This window comes from Bos mutus, chromosome 21 (assembly GCF_027580195.1).
Source record: "Bos mutus isolate GX-2022 chromosome 21, NWIPB_WYAK_1.1, whole genome shotgun sequence".
NCBI lineage: Eukaryota > Metazoa > Chordata > Mammalia > Artiodactyla > Bovidae > Bos > Bos mutus.
The window spans coordinates 5,739,217-5,762,732 of NC_091637.1; the positions used below are offsets into that span (position 1 = coordinate 5,739,217).

General features: G+C 46.2%; 1 protein-coding gene across 4 annotated transcripts in view; it reads left to right on the forward strand.

Moving 5' to 3' along the window:
• Positions 1 to 23,516, forward strand: part of ADAMTS17 (ADAM metallopeptidase with thrombospondin type 1 motif 17) — a 406,417-nt gene that overhangs the window by 80,849 nt on the left and 302,052 nt on the right. For all 4 annotated transcript variants that reach the window (XM_070358154.1, XM_070358156.1, XM_070358155.1 and 1 more), the window contains exons 5-7: positions 9,513 to 9,596; positions 10,268 to 10,425; positions 18,175 to 18,218. In XM_070358154.1, coding sequence (XP_070214255.1) covers positions 9,513 to 9,596; positions 10,268 to 10,425; positions 18,175 to 18,218 — 286 coding nt within the window. The remainder of the gene's footprint in view (positions 1 to 9,512; positions 9,597 to 10,267; positions 10,426 to 18,174; positions 18,219 to 23,516) is intronic.

Consider the following 23,516-nt stretch of genomic DNA (forward strand, 5'->3'; position numbering starts at 1 on the left):
TTTCCTTTAGAATAGACTGGTTTGATCTTCTTGCTGCCCAAGGGACTCTCAAGAGTCTTCTCCAGTATCTTCAATATATCTTCTTCAGTATATCTCCAGTATATCTTCTCCAGTATACTTCTCCAGTATAGTTCAAAAGTATTAATTCTCCAGTGCTCAGTCTTCTTTATGTCCAGCCTCACATCCATACACGACTCCTGGAAAAACCATAGCTTTGACTATTCGGAATTTTGTCGGCAAAGTGACGCCTTTGCTTTTTAATATGCTATCTAGGTTTGTCATTGCTTTCTTTCCAAGGAGCATGCATCTTTTAATATCATGGCTGCAGTCACCATCCCCAATGATTTTGGAGCCCCTCCCCAATATAAAATCTGCCACTGTTTCCACTGTTTCCCCATCTATTTGCCATGAAGTGATGGGACTAAATGCCATGATCTTCGTTTTTTGAATGTTGAGTTTTAAGCCACCTTTTTCACTCTTCTCTTTCACCCTCATCAAGAGGCTCTTTAGTTCCTCTTCACTTTCTTCCATTAGAGTGATATCATCTGCATATCTGAAATTGTTGATATTTCTCCCAGCACTCTTGATTCTAGTACTTGTGATTCATCCAGCCCAGCATTTTGCATGATGTACTCTGCCTAGAAGTTAAATAGGGGGACAGTATACAGCCTTGTCATATTCCTTTCCCAATTTTGAACCAGTTATTTGTTCCAAGTAAGGCTCTAACTGTTGCTTCTTGACCCGCATTCAGATTTCTTAGGAGGTAGGTAAGATGGTCTGGTAGTCCCATCTCGTTAGGGATTCACAAAATATGGTATATACACTCAATTATCATTCAGCCTAAAAAAGGAATGAAATTCTGATCATGCTACAACATGGATGAACCTTCAGAACATTTTGTTAAATGAAATAATCCAGTCACAAAAGGATACTGTCCAAACACTGTATGATTACACTCAAGGGAGGTCCCTGGAGTAGTCAAATTCACAGAGACAGAAAGCAGAATGGTGCTTACCAGGGGCTACAGTGGGGCAGGGAGTGGGGAGTTCGTGTTTAATAGCTGCAGAGTTTCAACTAGAGAAGATGAAAGTGTTCTGTAGATGGAAAATAGTGACTGTTCCACAACAGTGTGAGTGTACTGAATGCTGCTAAACCATACACTTAAAAATGTAAATTTCGTGTACTGCATATGTAACAGGATTTTTTAAGAACCCACCCTGCTAACTGTCTCTGCGCCATCTATAAGCTCAAAGATAGGGCTGTACGTGCCTTCATTGTTGTTTCCCCAGCGCCTTGGACATGTGTAGAGAATCAAGAAATTTTTGTGGCACTGTGAACTCATAAATGAGTGATTAATACCATTTTCTAACATCCTGTGCAAAGGATTTAGCACTGGAGTTGTGTCAACACTGGCTTTCCCTTTCTAATTCCTCGATTAATTTACTTCTGAAAAGCCTTTTGTATTCTAAGCATATCACACAGATGTGGTGTCCTAAACTCTGGCAGGAAGTGTTTTTACATAAATACAATTACATATTTACACCTCCCACCCTGTTCTATGGGTGGTCCCTCTCTGCCCCATCTCTCTTCCCAGCTCACACCTTGTCCTTCACAGAGGAGGTATCAAGATGGAGCTGATAAAACAAGTTCAGTGGGCAAGAACTGTTGTGAGAGCGTGCTTGGCTGCCGCGAATGAATTCACTTCTGAGTCCTGTTGAGTCAGTCTGTAGAGAACCAGAGGAAAGGATGAGAACAGAACCACTTTGGTTGTTTTTGAGGACTTGTGAAGCATGGAAGAGGTAATAAAAGAACCCTGGCATCAGGCAGAGTGGTCCTGTTTTAAAACAGGGAAGAAAGGAGCTCTGTAACCCAGAGAAGAGTGAGCTTGGCTCAGTCAAGGGTTTTGACTGTAAGCAGAAGAAACTGCTTCCTCCTTGGAAGGAAAGCTACGACCAACCTAGACTAAGCTTATTAAAAAGCAGAGATGTTACTTTGCCAACAAAGGTCTGTCTAGTCAAGGCTATGGTTTTCCAGTAGTCATGTATGGATGTGAGAGTTGGACTATAAAGAAAGCTGAGCACCAAAAAATTGACACTTTTGAACTGTGGTGTTGGAGAAGACTCTTGAGAGTTCCTTGGACTGCAAGGAGATCCAACCAGTCCATACTAAAGGAGATCAGCCCTGATCATTGGAAGGACTGATGTTGAAGCTGAAACTCCAATATTTTGGTCACCTGATGCAAAGAACTGACTTGTTGGAAAAGACCCTGATGCTGGGAAGGATTGAAGGGGGAAAGAGAAGGGGATGACAGAGGATGAGATGGTTGGATGGCATCACCAACTCAATGGACATGGGTTTGGGTGAACTCCAGGAGCTGGTGATGGACAGGGAGGCCTGGTGTGCTGCGGTTCTTGGGGTCGCAAAGAGTCGGACACGACTGAGTGACTGAACTGAACTGAGAAGAAACTGCACCTGGGCTAACTGAAGCAGAAGTGGAATTGTGTTTAGGAGGTGTGTACTGAGGAGCCCAGAATCAAAAGGGAGGCTGGGTCACCAGCGTCAGAATTGGGGGAAGGTAAAGGGCAGGAGGCTGCAGGGAGGGAGGCCAGGCAGCAGGAGAGAGCAGGGCTGAGCTCTGCAGGAGTGTGGCCATGGTCCTGGAGCCACTGTGTGTCCTGGGACCGTCTCTCCACTGCCGGCACCCCGCCAAGGCTTCTGTGGCAGGCACAGTGAGTTCCCACCTGTTTTGGTTTCTGCAGTAGAAAGAGGGTTCCTTCCTTTGTCCAGAGCTCACCCAGTGAGGGAGGTTTCCCCAATGAAAACAGCATCCTTAGCCAAAAGAGAAAAATTTAAAACATCTCAGCAGAGTGTCCAGACTCTACACAGGCCAGAGCATGAAAGAGGTTCACTCACAAGATACACAATGGCACCCCACTCCAGTACTCCTGCCTGGAAAATCCCATGGACGGAGGAGCCTGGTAGGCTGCAGTCCATGGGGTCGCTAAGAGTCAGACATGACTGAGCGACTTCACTTTCACTTTTCACTTTCATGCATTGGAGAAGGAAATGGCAACCCACTCCAGTGTTCTTGCCTGGAGAATCCCAGGGATGGGGGAGCCTGGTGGGCTGCCGTCTATGGGGTCGCACAGAGTGGGACACGACTGAAGCAACTTAGCAGCAGCAGCACAAGGTACATGATTCTGTGGTTCCACTTCAGGGTATATACACAAAACGAAAGCAGAGTCTCCAAGAGATATTTATTTATTCATGGCAGCATTATTCACAAATAATTCACAAACGGAGGAAACAACCTAAATATCCATTGAAGGATAGGCAAAAATGTGTGTGTATGTATATATATATATATATAAGCACACATATATAATTGAATATGATTCAAATTTAAGAAGGGAAGAAACTCTGCCACATGCTATGATGTAGGTGAACCTTGAGCACATTATGGTAAGGAAATAAGCCAATCATAAAAAGACAGATTCTATATGACTCCACTCATAAGAGGTGCCTGGTGTAGTCTTATTTATAAACACGGAAAGTAGTGGTGGGTTGCCGGGACTAAGGGGAGAGGGGAGTGAGTCGTTGTTGAATGGATGCAGAGGTTCAGTCTGGGAAGACAGAAGGCTGCGAAGATGGATGTAGTGACGGGAGCACAATGACAACATTGCATTTAATGCCACTGAACTGTGTACTTAACAGTGGTTAAGACGGTGAATGTTATGTTATATGTATTATGTGTGTGCCCAGTTGCTCAGTCGTGTCTGACTTTTTTTGTGACCCCGTGGACTGTAGCCTGCCAGGCTCCTCTGTTTATGGCATTTTCCAGGTAAGAATACTAGAGCAGGTTGTCCTTTCCTCCTCCAGGGAATCTTCCTGACCCAGGGATTGAACCCACTTGCGTCTCCTGCATTGGCAGGTGGATTCTTTACCACCTGCACCACCTGGGAAACCCTGTATGTATTTTATCACTATAAAAAATAAAATGAAATACACTCAGTAATTCCATTCAGTTATATTTTTACTGGGTACCTAATGTGCACTGGGGACTTCTCTAGGGATCAAGCAGGGACCACGACACTTCCCATCCTCATAGACCTCATGTGGTGGTGCCAACCAAGAGCACCCAGCAGACAGTTCCATGAGATTTGTGTGCAAATTTTAAAAAATGCTACACAAAGATCCAGGTGGTAGCAAGTGACCAGGGCAGTTAAGGACACCTCTGTGATGATTGACCCTCTATTTAGAAGGGAAGGCATTGTCCTGACATAAGGAGCTGGCCAGTAGGGTCATCCTGGCATCTGGGAGGCAGAGGGAGAGGTGCTTCCGTGGGTGACGGGAGGGCGGGGTGTGGTGCCCTGGCGCTCAGCTTTGCTGTAAGTGAGCTGGAAGGCTGCTGCACGGGTCAGTTAAAAGATCCCTCCCTCCTGGCTGAGAGGGAGATAGGGTCCCGCTGGGTTGTGTGTTCCAGCAGTCCTCTTCACATTGCAAGTATGCTTACCTGTGTGGTTATGTGTGAGAGACACTTCGCCCAGACCTGGATCTCTGAGCTGTCAGCAAGCTGCAGCCTGTGCTCTGAGTGATTTGAAAATCTGGCTGATTTTCCAAATGTGCGGTAGTGCCTTTTTTATATGCATGACTTGATTTTCCTTTGCTTGGGGGTGGTGGTGACACTGGAGCAGGAATATTTTAAAGAACAAATTGCAGACGGAAACAGGTGGTGCTGACACTCGAAGCTCTGGGTCTGGGCAGCCAAGCTGGAAAATGGGGCCACTTGACAGAGCTTTGGTTGTTTTTAGCTTCCTTAACAACCACAGAGTGGAACGAAAACCTGAGACATTCCAGGCGAGTTCTGTTTGGAGGAAAAATGACATCAATTTGACTCAATTACCATGTGAAACATACAACAAGCCTCTCTCTGGTGAGCAGAGACCAGCGGCGTGTTCAAAGGCTCACTGGTTCCCACAGCCTAGGGATCCTGGGGGGCTTGGTGGATGTAGACGGCTTGTCTCCCCCCTGGCTGTCTGATTCATTGGGTCTGGGGTGGGCTCCAGAATGCATTTCCAAATTGTGCCCAGGGGGTGTTGCTGCTGCTTCAGGGACCCTGGTCAGAGGGACTGCTAGAGAATATAGCCCCCTCCAGGGTGGGGCCTGGGTGGGTGCAGCCGGCGATGTAAGCGTGTCACCTCTGGTTCCGCTGTGTCCCTAGGGAGGCCCTGAGTCATGCTGGTAGGTGGTGCTCTTGTGAGCACCCTCCCCGCCCACCCCACAGGCCTGGAGTTGCGAACAGCACCCCTACCCAGCCTTTGGACCAGTTCCTTCCACGTGCTCCGTCACCTGTCCCTGTCTGCCCCTCCCTGACGGTGTCCCCAGGTCGCTGCACTGCTGGCTGCAGGGTCCCGGCTAGGCGCCCGGGTGCCGATGCGGTGGACACAGCCGGGGCTCTGAGCGTGCCAGGATGCAGCCAGCCAGAGCGGGACAGACTCCAGACATCGCTGCGCTGCTTCCTCTCCAGCCAGGTGTCTCCCTAAAGACCATGAGGCCACCTCCACGGCTCTCCCGAGCGTGCATTTCCACACAGGCGAGGAAGACAGGCAGCCTTTGCTACACATCTCTGAGGCCTGGTGCTTTGTGTTCTGGGGTGCTGTCGGGTTTTCAGCTGGCCAGCCTGGCTTGGCCCTGGCCCCGGCGGGAGAGCGCGTGTCTGCCATGCTTTGCGGGAGTGTGCTCTGCCCCCGGGACAAGACGCTTCAGCCGCGATCAGGTTTCCATACCCGCTCTCCTGAACGTGAGCCTCCCGGTTACACATCAAAGCCGGTAGCTTCCTGCAGGCTTCCTAGAGAACATCTTGAGAGCATGAGGCTTATTAAGTTAGCTAATGAAAAAGTTTTAATTTGGTAAATGCACATAGCAGAATTGACCATTTTAGTCATTAAGTGTGCAATTCCGGATGGTTACATGTATTCACATTGTTGAAAAACCAAACCTGAGAACTTTGTTATCTGGCAAGACTGAAACTCAGTGCTCATTAAGCAGGTCCCCATCTTGCCCTCCATCCCAGCTCCTGGAGCATGAAGCTTTTCTCCTGCTCCAGCTCATGTATTTTTTTGTGTATTTGTTCCAAGGATGGCACCTGAGCCTTATACAGAATGTGCCGAAGTGTCCTCAGGTGGAGAGGAAGAACCCAGCAATTCTGAGGAGGGAGTTTGTCCCCATGGTTCTGTCCTTGCTAAAACCTGCATCATTCCGTTCAGGCTCCATTCTTCATGCTGCTTTCAGGGGGTGTGTCAGAACACCCTGAGAACCGGTTTCCTGTGTTGTTCCTTTAAACCTGCAGTATTCTTTAATGTATTTGGCTGGTGTTACTGTTAAAGGCAATGTTTCGATTGCGCTTTGAAACCCTCTGTGACTTGAATTTTCTCCCTCATAATTTAAAGTTTTTATTCTTCCCAGTTTTCATGTTTTGAATTGAGGTTTTCTAGTTTGGGCCCAATCCTAAGGCTGAATATTTCTGGAAAAATTTGATTTATAGCCATTGGGTGGTTCTCAGAATATCAAAACAAGGAAAAAGTTATGTGCTTTTCCTTTCTTCACCCAGGTTTGGGGATAGGTAGCTAAGGCATGACTTCAGAATTGGCCTACAGATGATCCAGAATTTAAAAAATGACTGCAATTTTGTTCTTAAGGAAAGAAAAAGTTTTGGAAGGAGGGAGTGAGAACAGAAGAACTGAATATGTTGTCTTTTTCCTTGTGGGAAAGAATATTAAATTACACAAAGATTGTTTTGCTTTAATAATAGCTTTCAAAGAGAAAAGTCCAAGCACTGACACAGCTAATTCCTTTGTCGCACAGATGCTCAAACACTGCATGCCTGGTTTCTGCTGCTTCCATGCCCAGTGGTGTGCCCAGCTTCACAGGGCCTGGATTAACTGTGGCCGTGCTGTCGGCTGTAGCCATTGCTTTATGTTGCTGCTGATGTACTGGAGAGAAAGTTTTAATGCCCCTGCTGAAAAATTCTCCCTCTAGATTACGTCTATCAGAAAAAAAGTAACAAATCCAAAATCAAGTGAAGTAACTTAGAAACAGATACAGTATGATCTCATTTATAAGTGAAATCTAAAAAAAAAACTGAACTTATAGATACAGAGAACAGATTGGTGGTTCCCAGAGGCTGAGAGTAGGGATATGGGTGGAGGTGGTCAAAGGTGCAAGCTTTTAGTTATAAGATAAATAAGTCCTGGGGATGTAATGTACAACATGGTGACTATAGTTAACAGGACTATAGTATCATATGTTTGAAAGCTGCGAAGAGTGAAAGTCTCTCAGTTGTGTCTGACTCTTTGTGACCCTACGGACTGTAGCCTGCCAGGCTCCTCTGTCCATGGAATTCTCCAGGCAAGAATACTTACGTTGGTTGCCATTCCCTTCTGCAGGGGATCTTTCTGTACCAGGGATCAAACCTGGGTCTCCCACATTGCAGACAGATTCATTACCATCTGAGCCACCAGGGAAGTCCAGAGAGTTGCTAAGAGAGTAGGTCTTAAAAGTTCTTTCACAAGAAAAACAGTTGTAACTGTGTGGGTTGAGGCATGTTAACTAAACTTACTGTGGTAATCATTTTGAGATATGTATATATTTACTATATTATATATACTGTGGTATATAGGATATATAATCATAATGTTATATTGTTATTCAGTTGCTCAGTCACATCTGACTCTTTGTGACCCCATGGACTGCAGCACGTCAGGCTTCCCTGTCCTTCACCGTCTCCCAGAGTTTGCACAAATTCATGTCCATTGAGTCGGTGACACCATCCAACCATCTTATCCTCATGTTCCCTTCTCCTCCTGCCTTCAATCTTTCCCAGCATCAACATCATGTTGTATACCTGAACCTAAGGCAATTATATATTAATAACATTGGGAAAAGGACATAATGAAACCAAAGTATTTTCCTAATTTAAAAGGAAAAGGGAATATTTAAAAGGTTCTTAGCTTTTCCTTCTTATCTTATACTGCTACCTTTATCACCTACTCCACTCTGCCTCCCTGCATCCCATTCTCTCCTGAGAAGGAACTCAGGAGGATGTCATGATCTGGGGGTCCTCAAATCCGATGTTTTTTTTTTTTTTTCTGTCTACATCAACTTTCATTCTTCTGTCTTACTTGACTTTTCCTATCCTTCTTCCCCTTGAATTCTGTGATTTCTTGATGTTGAGACCCCTGCAACTAAGTTCTACCAACAAGAGGTGCAGAATTAAGGGGGCATATGCTTTTCTGTTATGGGCTTCCCTGGTGGCTCAGATGGTAAAGTGTCTGCCTGCAATGCGGGAGACCCGGGTTCGATTCCGGGGTTGGGAAGATCCCCTGGAGAAGGAAATGGCAATCCACTCCAGCACTCTTGCCTGGAAAATCCCATGGACGGAGGAACCTGATAGGCTACAGTCCATGGGGTCGCAAAGAGTCGGACACGACTGAGCGACAAGTTTTGTTTTTGTTTATGCTTTTCTGTTACTGTATCTCATGACGAACTTTGGTTAGAATGAGGACTTAAGGTAAAATAGGAATGTGGCCTTTATGGCTGGACAAGGCTAGATTTGGATTGTGGTCATAGTTGACTGACTGTGAGTCCGGAGCGAGTGGCTTGATTTCATTCAGTCGAGGTTGGTGCAGACACCACCTGTGATGGGTTGTGAGGAGGGTTAGGGATGATGCAGATTGGCACGTGGCAGAGGGCCACAGGCACGGACTTTGCCTCTACCATCATGAAGATCCTCTTCACCCTCCTGCAGGAAACCCCAGAATCAGCTGAAACCATTTCTTTTTTTTTTCAAATTCACCCATCCTATGTATTTTTTTTTCAACCAGCCTATTTCCAATTGGTCTTTGCATGTAAGCTTGTATGCCCTCACATGTATGTGATTCCAGAGTTTCCTGTTATGCAAGTTTCTTTTGAGGAATTTATATTTATGGGAATTTTTTTTGTCTCAGAAGGCCTTTTAAATAAAATCTGGGTTATAAATCTTACGTGTATGTATTTTTTTGTTCCAGTAAATATCTATGAACATTGAAATTTGAATTTCATATATATATATATATATATGATTGCAAATTATATATTTAGATTTTTTGTACTAGAAGAACACAGTTTTTAAAAAATATTTTTAAGTAATTAACATTTAATGAATATAATTTATATTTCATTAATTTATAAATGAATATATTTATATTTCATTCATTTATATTTTATGTTTTAGATTTATTAAAAAATTGACAGTACATTGAATTCCCATTCACAATTTCCTGTTTTTGACATCTTACATTAATATGATATGTTTATTATAACTAATGGGGTAGTGTTGTTGATTATTATTGACTGACGTCCATAGTTTGTTCAGATATCCTTAGTTTTTACCTAATATCTTTGTTTGTTTTAGGATACTGCTATTTTTTTTTTTTTTGGTATCTCTCTACATTTCTTTTCTTCTCTCTTGACAGGTATACAATATGTTTCAGCACCAGAGCCTTGGAATTAAAGTCAACATTCAGGTTACCAAGCTTGTCCTGCTACGACAACGCCCTGTAAGTGTCCGTCAGCACAGTTACAGGAGACGAATCTGGTCCTTAGGCTTCTTAGTGGCTGCAGAGTGCTGAGGAGGGCCCGTGTGTTTTGTCTTGCCCTCTGTCCCTGGCTGTCAGATGGCAGCAGTGTGCCCCAGGCCAGCGACCAGGGATGCCTGGTGGGAGGCGGACGGGCACTGCTGCTGGCGTGCACGTAACCGCAGCCTCTCGGGGAGCCCTGAGCAGTGGACCTTTGTCCCCCCCCTTCATTCCCCCGTGTCTCCCGGGTGCAGAGTTGATGTTTGCGATCATGGCTAGCCTTTTGGAGCTATACCCAAGCTTCAGGCTGAATTTGGTGCACTGTAGCATCGTTTTCTGGTCTTGAGTGCGTTTCCTTATGAAAGTGTTACCTAAAGAGTTAAGCAGTGCACATGAGAACATTGGGTATGCTCTTCAGTTTGCTAAAAAGAAGAAAGCTTATCTTTAATAAGATAGTCTTCATCCTAACTTCTAGGTAAGGCCCTGGTAGCCTCTCTCTGGGTCTCTACATCTGCCTACCAGCGCTGTGGGCAGGTGACATTGAATAATGCCCCTGCAGCCCCTGTCTCTTCCTTAATACCCGCACTGTGGTCTGAGCATAAACTCTGGCTTCCCTGGGAAGTTGCTTCTGTAACCGCCCCGATTTCTTTTAGGCCAAGTTGTCCATTGGGCATCATGGTGAGCGGTCCCTGGAGAGCTTCTGTCACTGGCAGAATGAAGAGTACGGAGGTGCACGGTACCTCGGCAACAACCAGGTTCCAGGAGGCAAGGACGACACGCCCCCCGTGGATGCTGCTGTTTTCGTGACCAGGTAAAGCTGGACTCGGCCTGGGGCTGCAGACTTGAGAGGGAAGGCATTTCCCATTGGAGAGAAATTCAGGCTTGGAAATCAGGCCTTTGGGCACTTGTCTGAACCTTGAATTCCTCATCTGTAAGATGGGGATAAATGATAGCTCTGCCTCTGAGATGTGAGGATTAAATGACCATGGGAAGCACTTTCATAGTGCCCCAAAGTAAGGACAAAAGTATTAGCTATTATTATTGTTATTGCTGTTATGAATATAAAACTACTGAATTCTAGTTACCCAAGACTCTTAAAACTCAAGAAAATTTGTCTACTACCTCTTCCCAACACCAAATATAAAGCTCACTGGAAAGAGCTCACCTGTGTATGAGGCTGCTTCCTAACTGGAGGGAGTGGATGCCCCCAGTTTTCCTGTTCAGGGAAGTCCATGCTCCCAGTGGCTCAGCGGTTAAGAATCGACCTGCAGTGTAGGAGATGTAGGAGACGTGGATTCGATCCTTGGGTCAGGAAGATCCTCTGGAGGAGGGCATGGCAACCCACTCCAGTAATTCTTGCCTGGAGAATCCCATGGACAGAGGAGTCTGGCAGGCTGCAGTCCACGGGGTCATAAAGAGTAGGACACGACTAAAGCAACTGAGCCCAGCGCAAGGCAGCTTCAAGAAGTCCACGTAGGTGAATGTGTGTGCTGTGCACAGCCCCATCTATGGGCACTCTCAGGACACAGCAGCAGGCACAGAGGCCCATGGGATTCACAGAGAGGCTCCATTTGAAGCCAGGAGCTGAGCTTCACGTCTGCAGAGCTGGATGTACTCTTCCTGGTTGAGAGGGAAGCCAGGGACCCTGCTGGACAGTAGTAATCAATGGCATCTCTCTGTGTAGATGGCAGCAACGTTATTTTAGTTTTCTAGGGCAACAGTAACCAACTACCACAAAATGTGTGGCTTCAAAAAACCAGAAATGTATTTTCTCACAGTTCTGGAGGCCAGGAGTCTGAAGTCAAGGTGTGGGCAGGGCCTTGCTCTCTCTGAAGCCAGGAGGCAGGATCCCTCCTCCTCCCTAACTTGCGGAGGCGGCTGCAGTCCTGGGCATCCCCAGTTTTGTGGGTGCATCTCTCCAGTCTCTCCCCCATCGTCCCGTGGTGTTCTCCCTGTGTCCACGTTTCCCTCTTCTGTAAGGACACCAGTCACTGGACTGGGGCCCAGCCTAATGCAGTGTGGCCTCATCTTAACTTGATTACAGCTGCAGTGACTCTCTTTCCGAATAAAATCACATTCCCTGGGACTGGGGGTTAGGAATTAAACATGTCTTTTTGGGGACACAATTCAACTCACTGTAGGTATAGATGTGGCTATTTAATTTTTTCCTGTCTCAAATCTCTCTTAGAAAAACTGATTTTCCTTGATTGTTTTACCTCAGTAATATAAATAAAATGTATTATGAGTTCACACCAAAATCCCCTTTTAGAAAATATGTGGAAATGATTCATGATAATTTAACCCATTAGATTAAAATACAATGTTTTACTTTTTGAATGAATGTATCAACCTTGGTTTTAAGATTTTGTTTTTTAAGAAACTACTTTCAAAATTGTATGCTTTCTTTTTTCTTTGAGTTCAGAGAAAGGGAACAGTTTACCGTATCTTTAGCATGAAGACAGCGTACTCCTCTAAGAGGAGTTAAATCTGGTTTAAGATGTTGGGTTTGAGCCCAGAAAGGCTCTCGGTTTGCATCTCTTGGGCCATGTACAAGCCCCTGGCTTGATGACGTCCTGAAGGTAGCCAGATGTGTTATGTGATCTCAGCCTCAGGCACCAGGTACCAGGTATGATAGCTCAGTAGCCTTCTCCGCAAAAAACCTAGAACATGCACATTGCCACCACCAGACACCAAAGAGATACCTAATCACACTTGTAGATGATTCATCGGTTGTGAACCCTAAAGGGTTAAAATGTGATCTGCAGCACACTGATCCCTTATGAGAACACTTGCTGCTTCTACAGGATGTGATTAAATGTATAATGGGACATTTGGGAAGTCTATTCAGTAATTCCAATTGCCTTCATGTGGCTGGTGGTCTACTAGGCACCAAAGATAAGGGGTGAGCCTGACCTTGTACTTGCTTTAAGCTACGTTTGCCCACCCCTGTCAGTGATGGGAACCCCTGGATGCCATCTCTTCAGCAGCTCTGGCCCCCACACTCACTAATCAGAGGCTTCCATGCTCTTTCAAATGGTTTTTGGAGCCTCTGGGGCACTCAGTAAAGCACTGAAGATTGTACTGAGCATATGGCTGCAGCCTTTGAGAGTGGGTTTGATTTGGGGAGCAGGCATGGTTCCTTGGGAACCTTGTCTATATGTGACTATAAATTAATGTGATTGATTTTCCAAATGATAATTCAATGAGTAGTACAAACTTTTCCTAGAAAGGAGCTCTATGTAATATCGCCTTTAGAATATGCAGCTAAACTTCCAGGTTTATTACTTTGAAAGTGGTTTCTATAAATACTATATGAAATGTATAAATTCTGGTGTTTTGTTGAGAATAACCCCGGGGGATTTCCTCTATATTGGTTATTCACCTTCCTGCTATTTCCTTTCTTGTCTGGGGGAGAAAATACTTGCAAGCGGTTTAGGTTTGGGAACAAATAGCCTTTTTATCAGAGGCAATAGATGTTACCAAAGTTAGTGTTGACAAAGCTACTGGATTAGCCTTTTTACAAAACACCACGAGAGAGACTGCATGCACCCTCAGCCTTAGAATGCTTCCCATTCAGCTTTCTCCTTTCTCTTTTTCCTGTGTCCCAACAGCTTATTTACCATACCGGAAATATTTTGCATAAAAATGTTCTTCTTTACACCTCATACACATTAGGATGCCTATTATTAAAACAAAACACCAGACCACAGAACAAGTGTTGGCGAGGATGTAGAAGCATTGGAACCCTTGTGTCCTGTTGGTGGGAATGTAAAATGGTGCAGCCATTGTGAAAAACACTATGGCAGTTCCTCAAAAAATTAAAACTAGAGCTACCATATGGTCCAAGAAGTCCACTTCTAAAAGCGTTGGAAGCACTGAAAGCAGAGTTTTAAAGAAGTATTCAAACACCTCTATTCATAGCAACATTGCTAATGGTAAGTAATGTGGGAGCAGCCCAAGTGTCCATCAATGGAGAAATGGGTAAACAAAACGTGGGGTCTGGTGTTTGTTGCTGTTTGTATTCCAACAAATGGAATATTATTCCGCCTTAAGAAGGAAGGAAATTCTAACACTGGTTACCATGAACCTGGAGGATATTTTGCTGAGTGAAATAAGCCAGTCATAAGAGGACAAATCCTTTGTGATCCCACTCGTATGACACACCTAGAAAAGTTAAATTCATTTAGACAGAAATGGTTAGTGGCCAGGAGCTGCGGGGAGAATGGAATAGGGAGGTGTTTAATGCATATAGAATTTCACTCTTCCAAGAGTTATGGAGATGTTGCAGGACAATGTGAATATACCTGCAGTTCAGACACTGCAGAACTGTATACTTAAAAATGGGTAAGATGGTAAGTTTTACTGTTGTAGAACTTATTTTACGACAGTAAAAATCTTTTAAAATGTTCTTTTCTAACTAAGCACATTGGAGGGGGTGGTCCTGATTGTAGACGGGTTGTGGGTGCCGGAGAGGAAGATGTCTGGTGGCCTGGGAAGGCAAGGTGTCTTCAGCGGCAGGCAGAGACACAGAGGCCTCGGCCCTGCCGGCGTTGCCTATCTCCTTTTCGAGCAATCTTGGTCCCTCTCGCTTCCGTGGGGCCACTGGACTAAACCAATGGTGCTGTCCGTCTCCTGGGTCCTCAGAGACGTTACACTGAAGCCCTCCTACAAGGACAGGGCGGCGGCCACAGAGCCAGGGCTGGAAGCCCATGGGACTGAGACGCACCATTTAGAAATCAGAGGCTGTGAGCTGTGGTTCCCTGGGCTGGAATACTGATGGGCTGACATCTTCACAGGGAAGTCGGGTGCGAGGCAGCTGCCGCTGTGGACCAGCGGCCCTTCCCCCTGGAGTAATCTGCACCGAGGGTCTAACTGGAGGCCGTGTGTATTCAGGGGCCGTATTCAGGGGCCAGCATCCTCCAGTCCTGGGGCTGGCTGGTGTGGTTTCTTTGCCTTTTGTTTTCCATCTGGGCTGTGGCTGAGCCCGACAGCGTATCCTCCTGGGCGCCCACCAGCTGTACAGACGGCCAGTCGCTGAGAAGGGAGCATGACATGTCAAGCAGAAGCTGCTGAGACAGGAGTGGTGGGCACTGTATCTCCAGCAGCTGCAGCCCTGTGGGGCCAGCAGGGACCTCTCAGTAGATTGAGCCTGGGGACCAGGCGAACATGCACAGACTGGGCCTCAGGGAGCTTCACACCTGTCGTGGCCTCACCTTTGGCTCCACATCTCCTCCAGAAAGCCAGGAGTTTTACCCCTGAGACCCAGGTCTATGCTCCTGGAAAATAGCTGTAGGGACACGCATGGCCAGTCGAGAGTGTGACCAATGGGACGTGTCCAGCTGTCCCTCCACTTTTTCTTCCCATGTGACTCCACCCAGTCCCTACCCAGCCCCAGGGATGGTCTTCTCTCAGCCTTTGGTCTTGCTTATGGGACAGATTGGTGGGTACCTGTGGCGTTACATTTTTAAACACTGGGGAGAGATGAGGCCACCAGCGAGCTGATAAGGCACGTTGAAAGTGGCCTGGAAATGTATGCCAGTCATTTAGTAAAGGAGTCAGTATTTATTAAACCCTAATTGTATGCCAGGCAATAGGTGATATACAGAATTAGCTATGTAACTTGTGCCTAGTGCAGAATGAAAGCATGGGATCCCATGTTAAAAAATTGTTAAGAATTTCAAGACATTGAGCAGAGCGTTAAAGCAGGTTGGGGGATGGGAGGCTTCTGGGTGAGGGGCCTGTGTGATGGTACAGCTCACACATCCGTGGAGTCCACTCTGGCCTGTAGATCCATGTAGGCTTTTCTTGAGGTAGAAACAGTGGAATGTGAATGTGAGCAGACGTAAAGGCTGGAGAGCTGCACTGCGACCCTCCCTTTTTTATTTTTTCTTTTCCATTTCTCTGTTGACTCCTGCAGCCCGTATTTGTGGGTCTGGCATGTAGGAGCCAGAGAACCTAGAGATGAAGCTGCCCCTGCAGGCGGATGGCTTTACTTTCCTTTTCTGAGAAAGGACCTTGAACAGGAAGGGGAGAAAAGATTTAGGTTTTGGTGACCCTTTCAAAGCAGGCCTCTAATTGAACTTGGCCCCCTGTGAACCCACCTCCTTGGGAGAAGCAGCGGGGGATGCTGCAGGGTCCATCGCTTGGGACCACCCGTTTCCCTACAGGGAAGCCGGGATGAGAGGGCACACCGTGCCCTTTAAGCGTCTTCCCCCAAGCTGGCCAGAGAGCCAGACAGGAGGAGGTGCGGCCGGTTCCCTCAGCAGCCCCGTCAGCCTGTTTAGTTCTCTCCTATGAGACTAATGCCCACACAGCCTTTCTCCCCTTGCCCAAGTGAGGCAATGCGATGACACTTTCAGTTGCTTGCTCTGGGAAACCCTGGAGCGAGGTCTCAGGCCAGTCTGGTGTGTGTGTGTGTGTGTGTGTGTGTAGTTTTGGAGGGGGTTGTAAAAAGCATGGGGGTCTTCAAGGCTTCCTTTTATCCTTTGTTAAAAACTGTTTTAAAATTGATTACCAAAATACATGTTTATTGTGAAAGATTGGAAGTGCAGTCAGCAGCACTCAGGTGGGTTACCGAAGGCACTGCCCAGTTCCCTCCCGCTGTCTTTGCCCAGCTTCAGGGCCGCCCCTCCAAGCTGCCACACCCTACCGGCTGCCGCTTCCTCTGGGCTCGCAGGATGTCTGGGGTGCCTGGCAGGCCTGAGGCAGTGGCCTCGACCAGGGTATTCCGTACCTCAGAACCCCACGTGGAATCTTCATGCCTACAGATCTGGACTCTGCGGTCTAGTGGGTAGGTAGAATAGCCAGCCTGAAGCAGAGCTGGTGCTGGGAACACGCAGGTTTTGCTCCATCCGTGTGGGCAGCCACGTATTGCTGAGAGGTGTTAGGCATGGGTTACATTGTTCCATTCTATGCTCAGTCATTCAGTTGTGTCTGACTGTGACCCCATGGACTATAGCCCTCCAGACTCCTCTGTCCATGGTATTCTCCTGGCAAGAATACCGGAGCGGGTTGCCATTTCTTCCTCCAGGGGATCTTCCCAACGCAGGGACTGAAGCTGTGTCTCTTGAATCTCCTGCATTGACAGGTGGCTTCTTCACCACTGCAGCACCTGGGAAGCCCAGGTTACATCATGGAGACAAATAGAACAGAACGTGCTGTGGGTTGGAGGGAGAGAAAAGGAAAGCTGATGGCATTACACTGCCTTCTTGCCATTGTCCCCAGTGTGAGTGGGAGATCCCTTCCATGAGAATAGATTTTTTTGATAGACGGTGGGAGAGGAACTGGGGACATTGGATGCGGAAGTGGGGTGGGCTGTCCGAAAGGGAAGGCGGCGCACGGCCCGCGCAGGACTGCCGCTTGCGTTCTCAGCATTGCTTAGTGCCCACGTCGTCAGGCTGGCCCTGTTTGTCTTCCCAGAGAATTTTTTTTAAAGTCGAATGAGAAGAGGTGCCTTACAACGCGTTTCAGCCTGAAGCTTCACTGGAGTGGATGAAGGGGTGATTTCTCCCAGCTCCCACAGGTCCCTGTGGGTGGATGAGCGTGGGGCCAGGCACTTCTGTTCTCGCCAAGTCTTGGGCAAGATACCGCCTCAGACAGTGCTCTGGTTAGCTTCCACCTGTGGGCATTTATGGGCAGAAAGAAGGGTCCAGACGGAGCCCCTGGTGCCTGCAGAACCAGGGCTACACCAGATTTCGAGCATCTTTGCTTTTCATTTGTCCACAGCCACGCACCTGGGAGATCCTAGGGAGCTCTAAAGAACATAACTTTTTGTTTGTTTGTTTGTGCCACATAGCATGTGGGATCTTAGTTCCCTGACCAGGGATTGAACCCCAGTGCCCTGCATGGGGAGTGTGGAGTCTTAGCCACTGGACCCCCAGTGTGTTAGCTGCTCAGTCATGTCCAACTCATTGCAACCCCATGAACTATAGCCCGCCAGGCTCCTCTGTCTGTGGGATTCTCCAGGCAAGGTTACTGGAGTGGGTTGCCATTCCCTTCTCTATGGATCTTCCTAACCCAGGGATTGAACCTGGTTCTCCTGCATTGCAGGCATATTCTTTACCATCTGAACCACCGGGGAAGTCCCAAAATATAACTTTTAGAAATGACTTTTTTGTTGTGTTCTCATGTAAGTGATATATGGTCATTCAAGCATATAAAACTAATTCCTGCGTAAGCAGAGTAACTTCGGAAGTCACTGTAGTGTGATGATAGTGACAAATAATTGTCTCTGATAGATGATTTGGTAAGTATCTTCTGCAACTTCCATCACTGGATGGAGTCGTTCCAGCAACTAAGTGTTATGTGTGGAATAGTTTAGTTATGAAAAGAGGGTCTTATGTGGGGTTTACTGGGCCTATCAGCTGGAAATGTGGCTAATCTTGGCAAAAAAAAAAACCAAAACACTGCTAGTTATTATTTTTCATTATAATTCATGGCAAATAAAGTATTAACTTTGTTATCGGCAAGACAAGTAATCAAAATTAATTGACATGTTTTCTTCTCCCATTCTTGGAGGTACTGCACACACCTTACTATGTCTTTTTAAAAATTTTTTTAGGACAGATTTCTGCGTACACAAAGATGAGCCTTGTGACACCGTTGGTAAGTTTAGAGTTAAAATAATAACTCCATACTCTCTGATAATGTGGACACTTGATAAGCCTTCCAGTCTGAAAGCGCCATCCTTAGAGAAGCTGTGCCTTTTCTGTTACCTCTTTTTTTGGTAAATTTGGTCTTTGATTTTATTTTACTTTTCTTCTTTCCTAAAAAGTTTTGCAATTTCTTATGGCAGAAGTCATCTAGACAGGGTTAATAAGGAAGAAATGAAAAGTACAGTCCAGGGGAGGAGCCTCCAGGCTGCCCCGAGGTGACTAGTTGGGTTGCACTTGGCTGAGCCTGTTGGTCACCAGTAAGGAGGGGGACCTCACTGAATTACACGATTGTCATGAGACAGAAGCTTCACCAAGTGTCCTCAGAGATGAGATGTGACTGCGGGGTTGTGGGACTGGTGTGTTCCCCCAGCCTTGGCCCCAGGCCCATCGCTTTCTGGTCGAACGGTAGCGATGCTGACACATAACACAGGAAAACACAGTTTCCCTCGCCTCCGCCCTTCGGCCTGTACCACCTTCCCCACGTTCCCCTACACTGCTGTTTTCTTTCTCTCCTGTCCCCAGTTATGTCTGGCTTGCTCTAGACCCCTCATAGATTTCAAATTGGAACCGGTCTTTGGGTGCAGGAATAGAGTACTTGGTTTAGGGGAAATACCAAGAGGTTGCCAGTTTTGTCTGCTGTAGCACAAACTTCTGTTCACTAGGAGGTTGAAATATTGCACCATCAGAAGCACAGTTTGGAACTGAAATTATAGGAAAAGTGAAGGAAAATGGTATAGAATTGACTATATCTATTATTGTGAAATTCAGATATTACACAGAGAAGGCAATGGCACCCCACTCAAGTACTCTTGCCTGGAAAATCCCATGGATGGAGGAGCCTGGTGGGCTGCAGTCCATGGGGTTGCGAAGAGTCGGACACGAGTGAGCAACTTCACTTTCACTTTTCACTTTCATGCATTGGAGAAGGAAGTGGCAACCCACTCCCTCGTTCTTGCCTGGAGAATCCCAGGGACAGGGGAACCTGGTGGGCTGCTGTCTATGGGGTCACACCGAGTCGGACACGACTGATGCGACTTAGCAGCAGCAGCAGCAGCAGATGTTACAAACCTATGCTTCCCGTTGAGTCCTGGCAGCAGGTAATCCCGAGCCTTTGCTCTGGCTCTGCCACATATGAGCTGGGTGACCTTCAGTGAAGTGAAGTCACTCAGTCGTGTCCTACTCTTTGCGACCGCATGAATTATAGCCTGCCAGGCTCCTCTGTCCATGGGATTTTCCAGGCAAGAATACTGGAGTGGGTTGCCATTTCCTTTTTCAGGGGATCTTCCAAACCCAGGAATCGAACCCAGGTCTCCCACATTGCAGGCCGATTCTTTACCGGCTGAGCCACAAGGGAAGCCCTTAGTAAATCTCCATAATCCATAAAATGGTCACTTTGGACAAGGTCTTTCCAAATCTTGTAGAATGGTAGCTAGCATTTATGTCGCATTTCAGAATTTAAAAATGATTTTTTTATACTATACTTTATCAATCCTCTAAAGTCTGAGAACTAAGTGTTAAAAACCAACTAACCAATCATGCTTTGTTATTTGGGAGCTGTCTCCATAATGGAATTACTAGACAAATGCAGCGTAAAGTAGGCTTCAACAGAGGGTTAGCTGATGCCCGTCTGAGTCTGATTCACACTGTAGAGGACTGAGGACTGGGGTATGTCCACCTCTGGCAGTCCCCTGCCAGGACTGCCAAAGCATAAGCTACCTGGAGGACTGTCTGCTCTGTCCCAGTGTTCACAGGTCAGCTCTGACAGCTTTAACCCATGTGTTGTGTCCTTTAGCAGGGCTAGAGAGGCTGGGTCACCACTGTTAACTGAATGAAAGAATAAAATTGAATGCAAATGAATGGACACCAATATTTTTGAGTGGTGTGCATCTGATGAAATGGTTTTCTTTCATGCAATTTAGAGCCAGCTTTAATTTTTTTTGAATATATCACTTTCATATCTGCACCGCAGCTGGCTCTCTCATGTGTCCTTACCTCATCTAAACCACATCCCCGTGTGACCTATATTCATCTGCTAGGCAGTTATAGCAAAATATCACGACTGGGGGGCTTAAACACAGACAGTTATTGCCTCACAGTTTTGGAGGCTGGACGTTCAGAACCAGAACATCCACAGGCTCGATCTCTCCTGGAGCCTCCCTGCTTGGCTTGCAGATGGCCGTCTCCTGCTCGTGTCCTCACCTGCCTTCTTTCTGTGTATACCTGTGCCCCAAACTCCTCTTTTTATAAGGACACCACTTATATTTGATCACAGCCCCACTCTGATGACCTTATTTAAGCTTAATTACCTCTTCAAAGTCCCCGTCCCCAAATATCTCCACGCTGAGGGTTGTGGCTTCAACTTACAGTTTTTGGGAGGACACAGTGCAATCCATAATATTACTCATTGACACTTAACCACATACTGTCAGTTTCTTTAAAAACAGTCACAAAACCCACATGGTGTTTGTTAGTATACATTTATCCTAATATGTCACAATTTACTTGTATCAAGTTAGCCAGTAAGAATAATGGGTGCATTTGATGAAAATAATAATTTGAACACGGGGCTTATGGAAGTCTTACAGCAGTCTCATCCAGTTTACTTCTATACTTTTTTACCTTCATATTTTGAAATGATTATAGAAGTTCTTTAAGCTGTCAAAATAGTACGGAAAAGTCTCTTATCAATCGTTCGGCTTCTTGTAGTGACATCTTGCACAACTAGTGGATTTCCAAAACCAGGAAACTGATTGGCAGGATGCAGTGAACTAGACTACAGTCTTGTTCAGGTTTCACTGATTTTTGCATTCATTCATTTTAGGGTTTGTTTTTACCTGTTGTTCCATGACATTTTATCATGTGTAAATTCGTCCATCCACTTCAACAATCAAGAGCAAAACTGGTTCGTCCCTTCCAAGCAGTTTCCTTAGGCTGGCCCTGAATCACCCTTTCCTTCCCTGTCTTTCCCTAATCCTGGCTACTACTTATCCATAATCTGTCACTATGATTTTGTCATTCCAGCATCCCACAGAGTGGAAAAATAATCTGAATCACATAGATATGCGGTTGCCAATGCCAGGAGATTTTGAGCAGCTGCCTCAAATCTCAGAATCCAGCTGTAGTAGGAGGGGCTGTCCTGAGTCCTTTAGAAAATGAAATAGTCTGGTACCTTGAGAAACTGGGGAAGCTTGGTGTTTATCAACATTTTATATTTGGTATGTAGTAGTGTTGTTGTTTTTTTTTTTTTTTTTCCTTGTTGTTTTATTTAGGATATAACTTACAGGAAGTAAAGAGTACAAATCTTGATGGATTTAAAACATTGATGCCTATACTTGTTTTCTATCTTATTTATTGAAATAATTTTAAAGGAGTGTTTTGAGTTCAGTCTTAATCTATTTTTTTAAATTGTGGTAAAATATATATATAACATGAAATTTACCATCCTAACCATTTTTTAGTGGGTAGTTCAGTGGCATTAAGTGCATTGTTGTGTAATCATATCCCTGTACTCTCAGAGCAATACTCGTAATAAGATATGGAATGTTCTCAGCCCCCAGAAGGTTCCTTCATGCTTCCTTCAAGTCCTCCAGAGGTGTGCCTCCAAAGGTAACCTACTATTATACATGTTTAAATCCCTGTTTTTTAACAGTAATTTTAAAATAGTTTAAACTTTGAAGTTAAATTTGAATGATTCATTTGAAGAATCTCTGAGGTACTGAGTGGAGTTCGGGGTTCTATGAATAGTACCTCCCTCTACACTGCTCAGTCTGCGTTAGCTCAGCTCCCCAGGCAGGATTTCTGACTGTGGAGACAAACAGAAGGGCGTCTGTCAGAAGTGGGACTGACCCAGGCTAGAGGACCAGCTCGGAACACAGCTAGCACCTGAGGGGGCCCCGCAGGGTGAGGCCTGCGCAGAGGTCGGTGGCCGGGCTGTGGGGAATGGCCCCCTCAGCCACCGTGTCAGCCTGCCCTCAATCATGTGACTGCCTCTCTCTACCCTGACCTGCGTGGGGGCAAGGGGGCTCTGGCCCTTCGGGGAGACACAGGGGAGACCCAGGCACGTCCACCATGCGTGTGTGTACTGGGGGTCTGCCAAGAGGGTGCTTAACCAAGGAAGGATGGTGCTGACGGCCAAGGATGACAGTGCCCTCTGCACGCCTGAGCTTTTAGTAAAGACTGAAGCCTGAGACGCCGACATGTCGTTTGTGCACATTGCAGGGTTCCTACTGACACAGGTGAGGAGGCTTCCCTGACCCCGATTCTAAGGCAGTCCTGACTCCTGCAGGGGTGAGGCCACATCAAGTGGCTCCACATTGGCCAGGAGCTTGGCTGAGCAGACAAGTGGACACAGTTTTAAATAATTGTGCCAGGTAGACCCTCCCACCCTGTTAGGTTACTGTGGGAGGGAAGGGAAGATACCTAAGGGTCCCACTCACCTCCAGCTTGGGGGAAGACACACTCAAGGAGAACTGAAGACAACTCTTGAGGCAGGAGAATCTGGGAAAGCAGGCTTCTTCTCTAACAGAAGCAGCTGCTGCCTCACTGTGGTCCCTATGGGGCATGTTTCAGACTTGCCTTTGTGGGGTGTGGACTTTCCTCTGTTGAGTTGCTTCATCCTCCAATATCTGCTTGCCTGCCACCATCCTGATGCTGAGGGCTCCTAGGTGAGAAGAGGGTGCCGGGAAGTGCAGGGCTGTGGGCGTGGGAGATCTCTGAAGGCTGTGCTGATCCTTTGCTCTCCTCCTCCCCCACCCCCAGGCCTCTCTGTGGTCCAGGCATGATCAGCCATGTCTCTCCACAGCCTGGCTGACCAGACGCATCTTTTTTTTTCAATTTATCTACTTTTAATTGGAGGATAATTGCTTTACAATAATGTGTGGGTTTTTGGCATACAACAATATGAAGCAGCCCTAGGTATAAATATGTCCACTCCCTCTTGAACCTCTCTCCCACCTCCCAATCCATCCCACCACTCTAAGTTGTCAAAGAGCACTAGTTTGAGCTGACTTTATCATATAGAAAATTCTGCCTGGCTGTCTATTTTTCATATGGTAATACATATGTTTCCATGGTACTCTTTCAATTCATCCCACTCTCTCCTTTGCCTACTGTGTCTACAGTTCCGTTCTGTATGTCTGCATCTTCATTGCTGCCCTGCAAATAGGTTCATCAGTACGATCTTTCTAGAGTCCAGGTATATGCATTAATATACGACATTTGGTTTTCTCTTTCGGACTCATTTCATTCT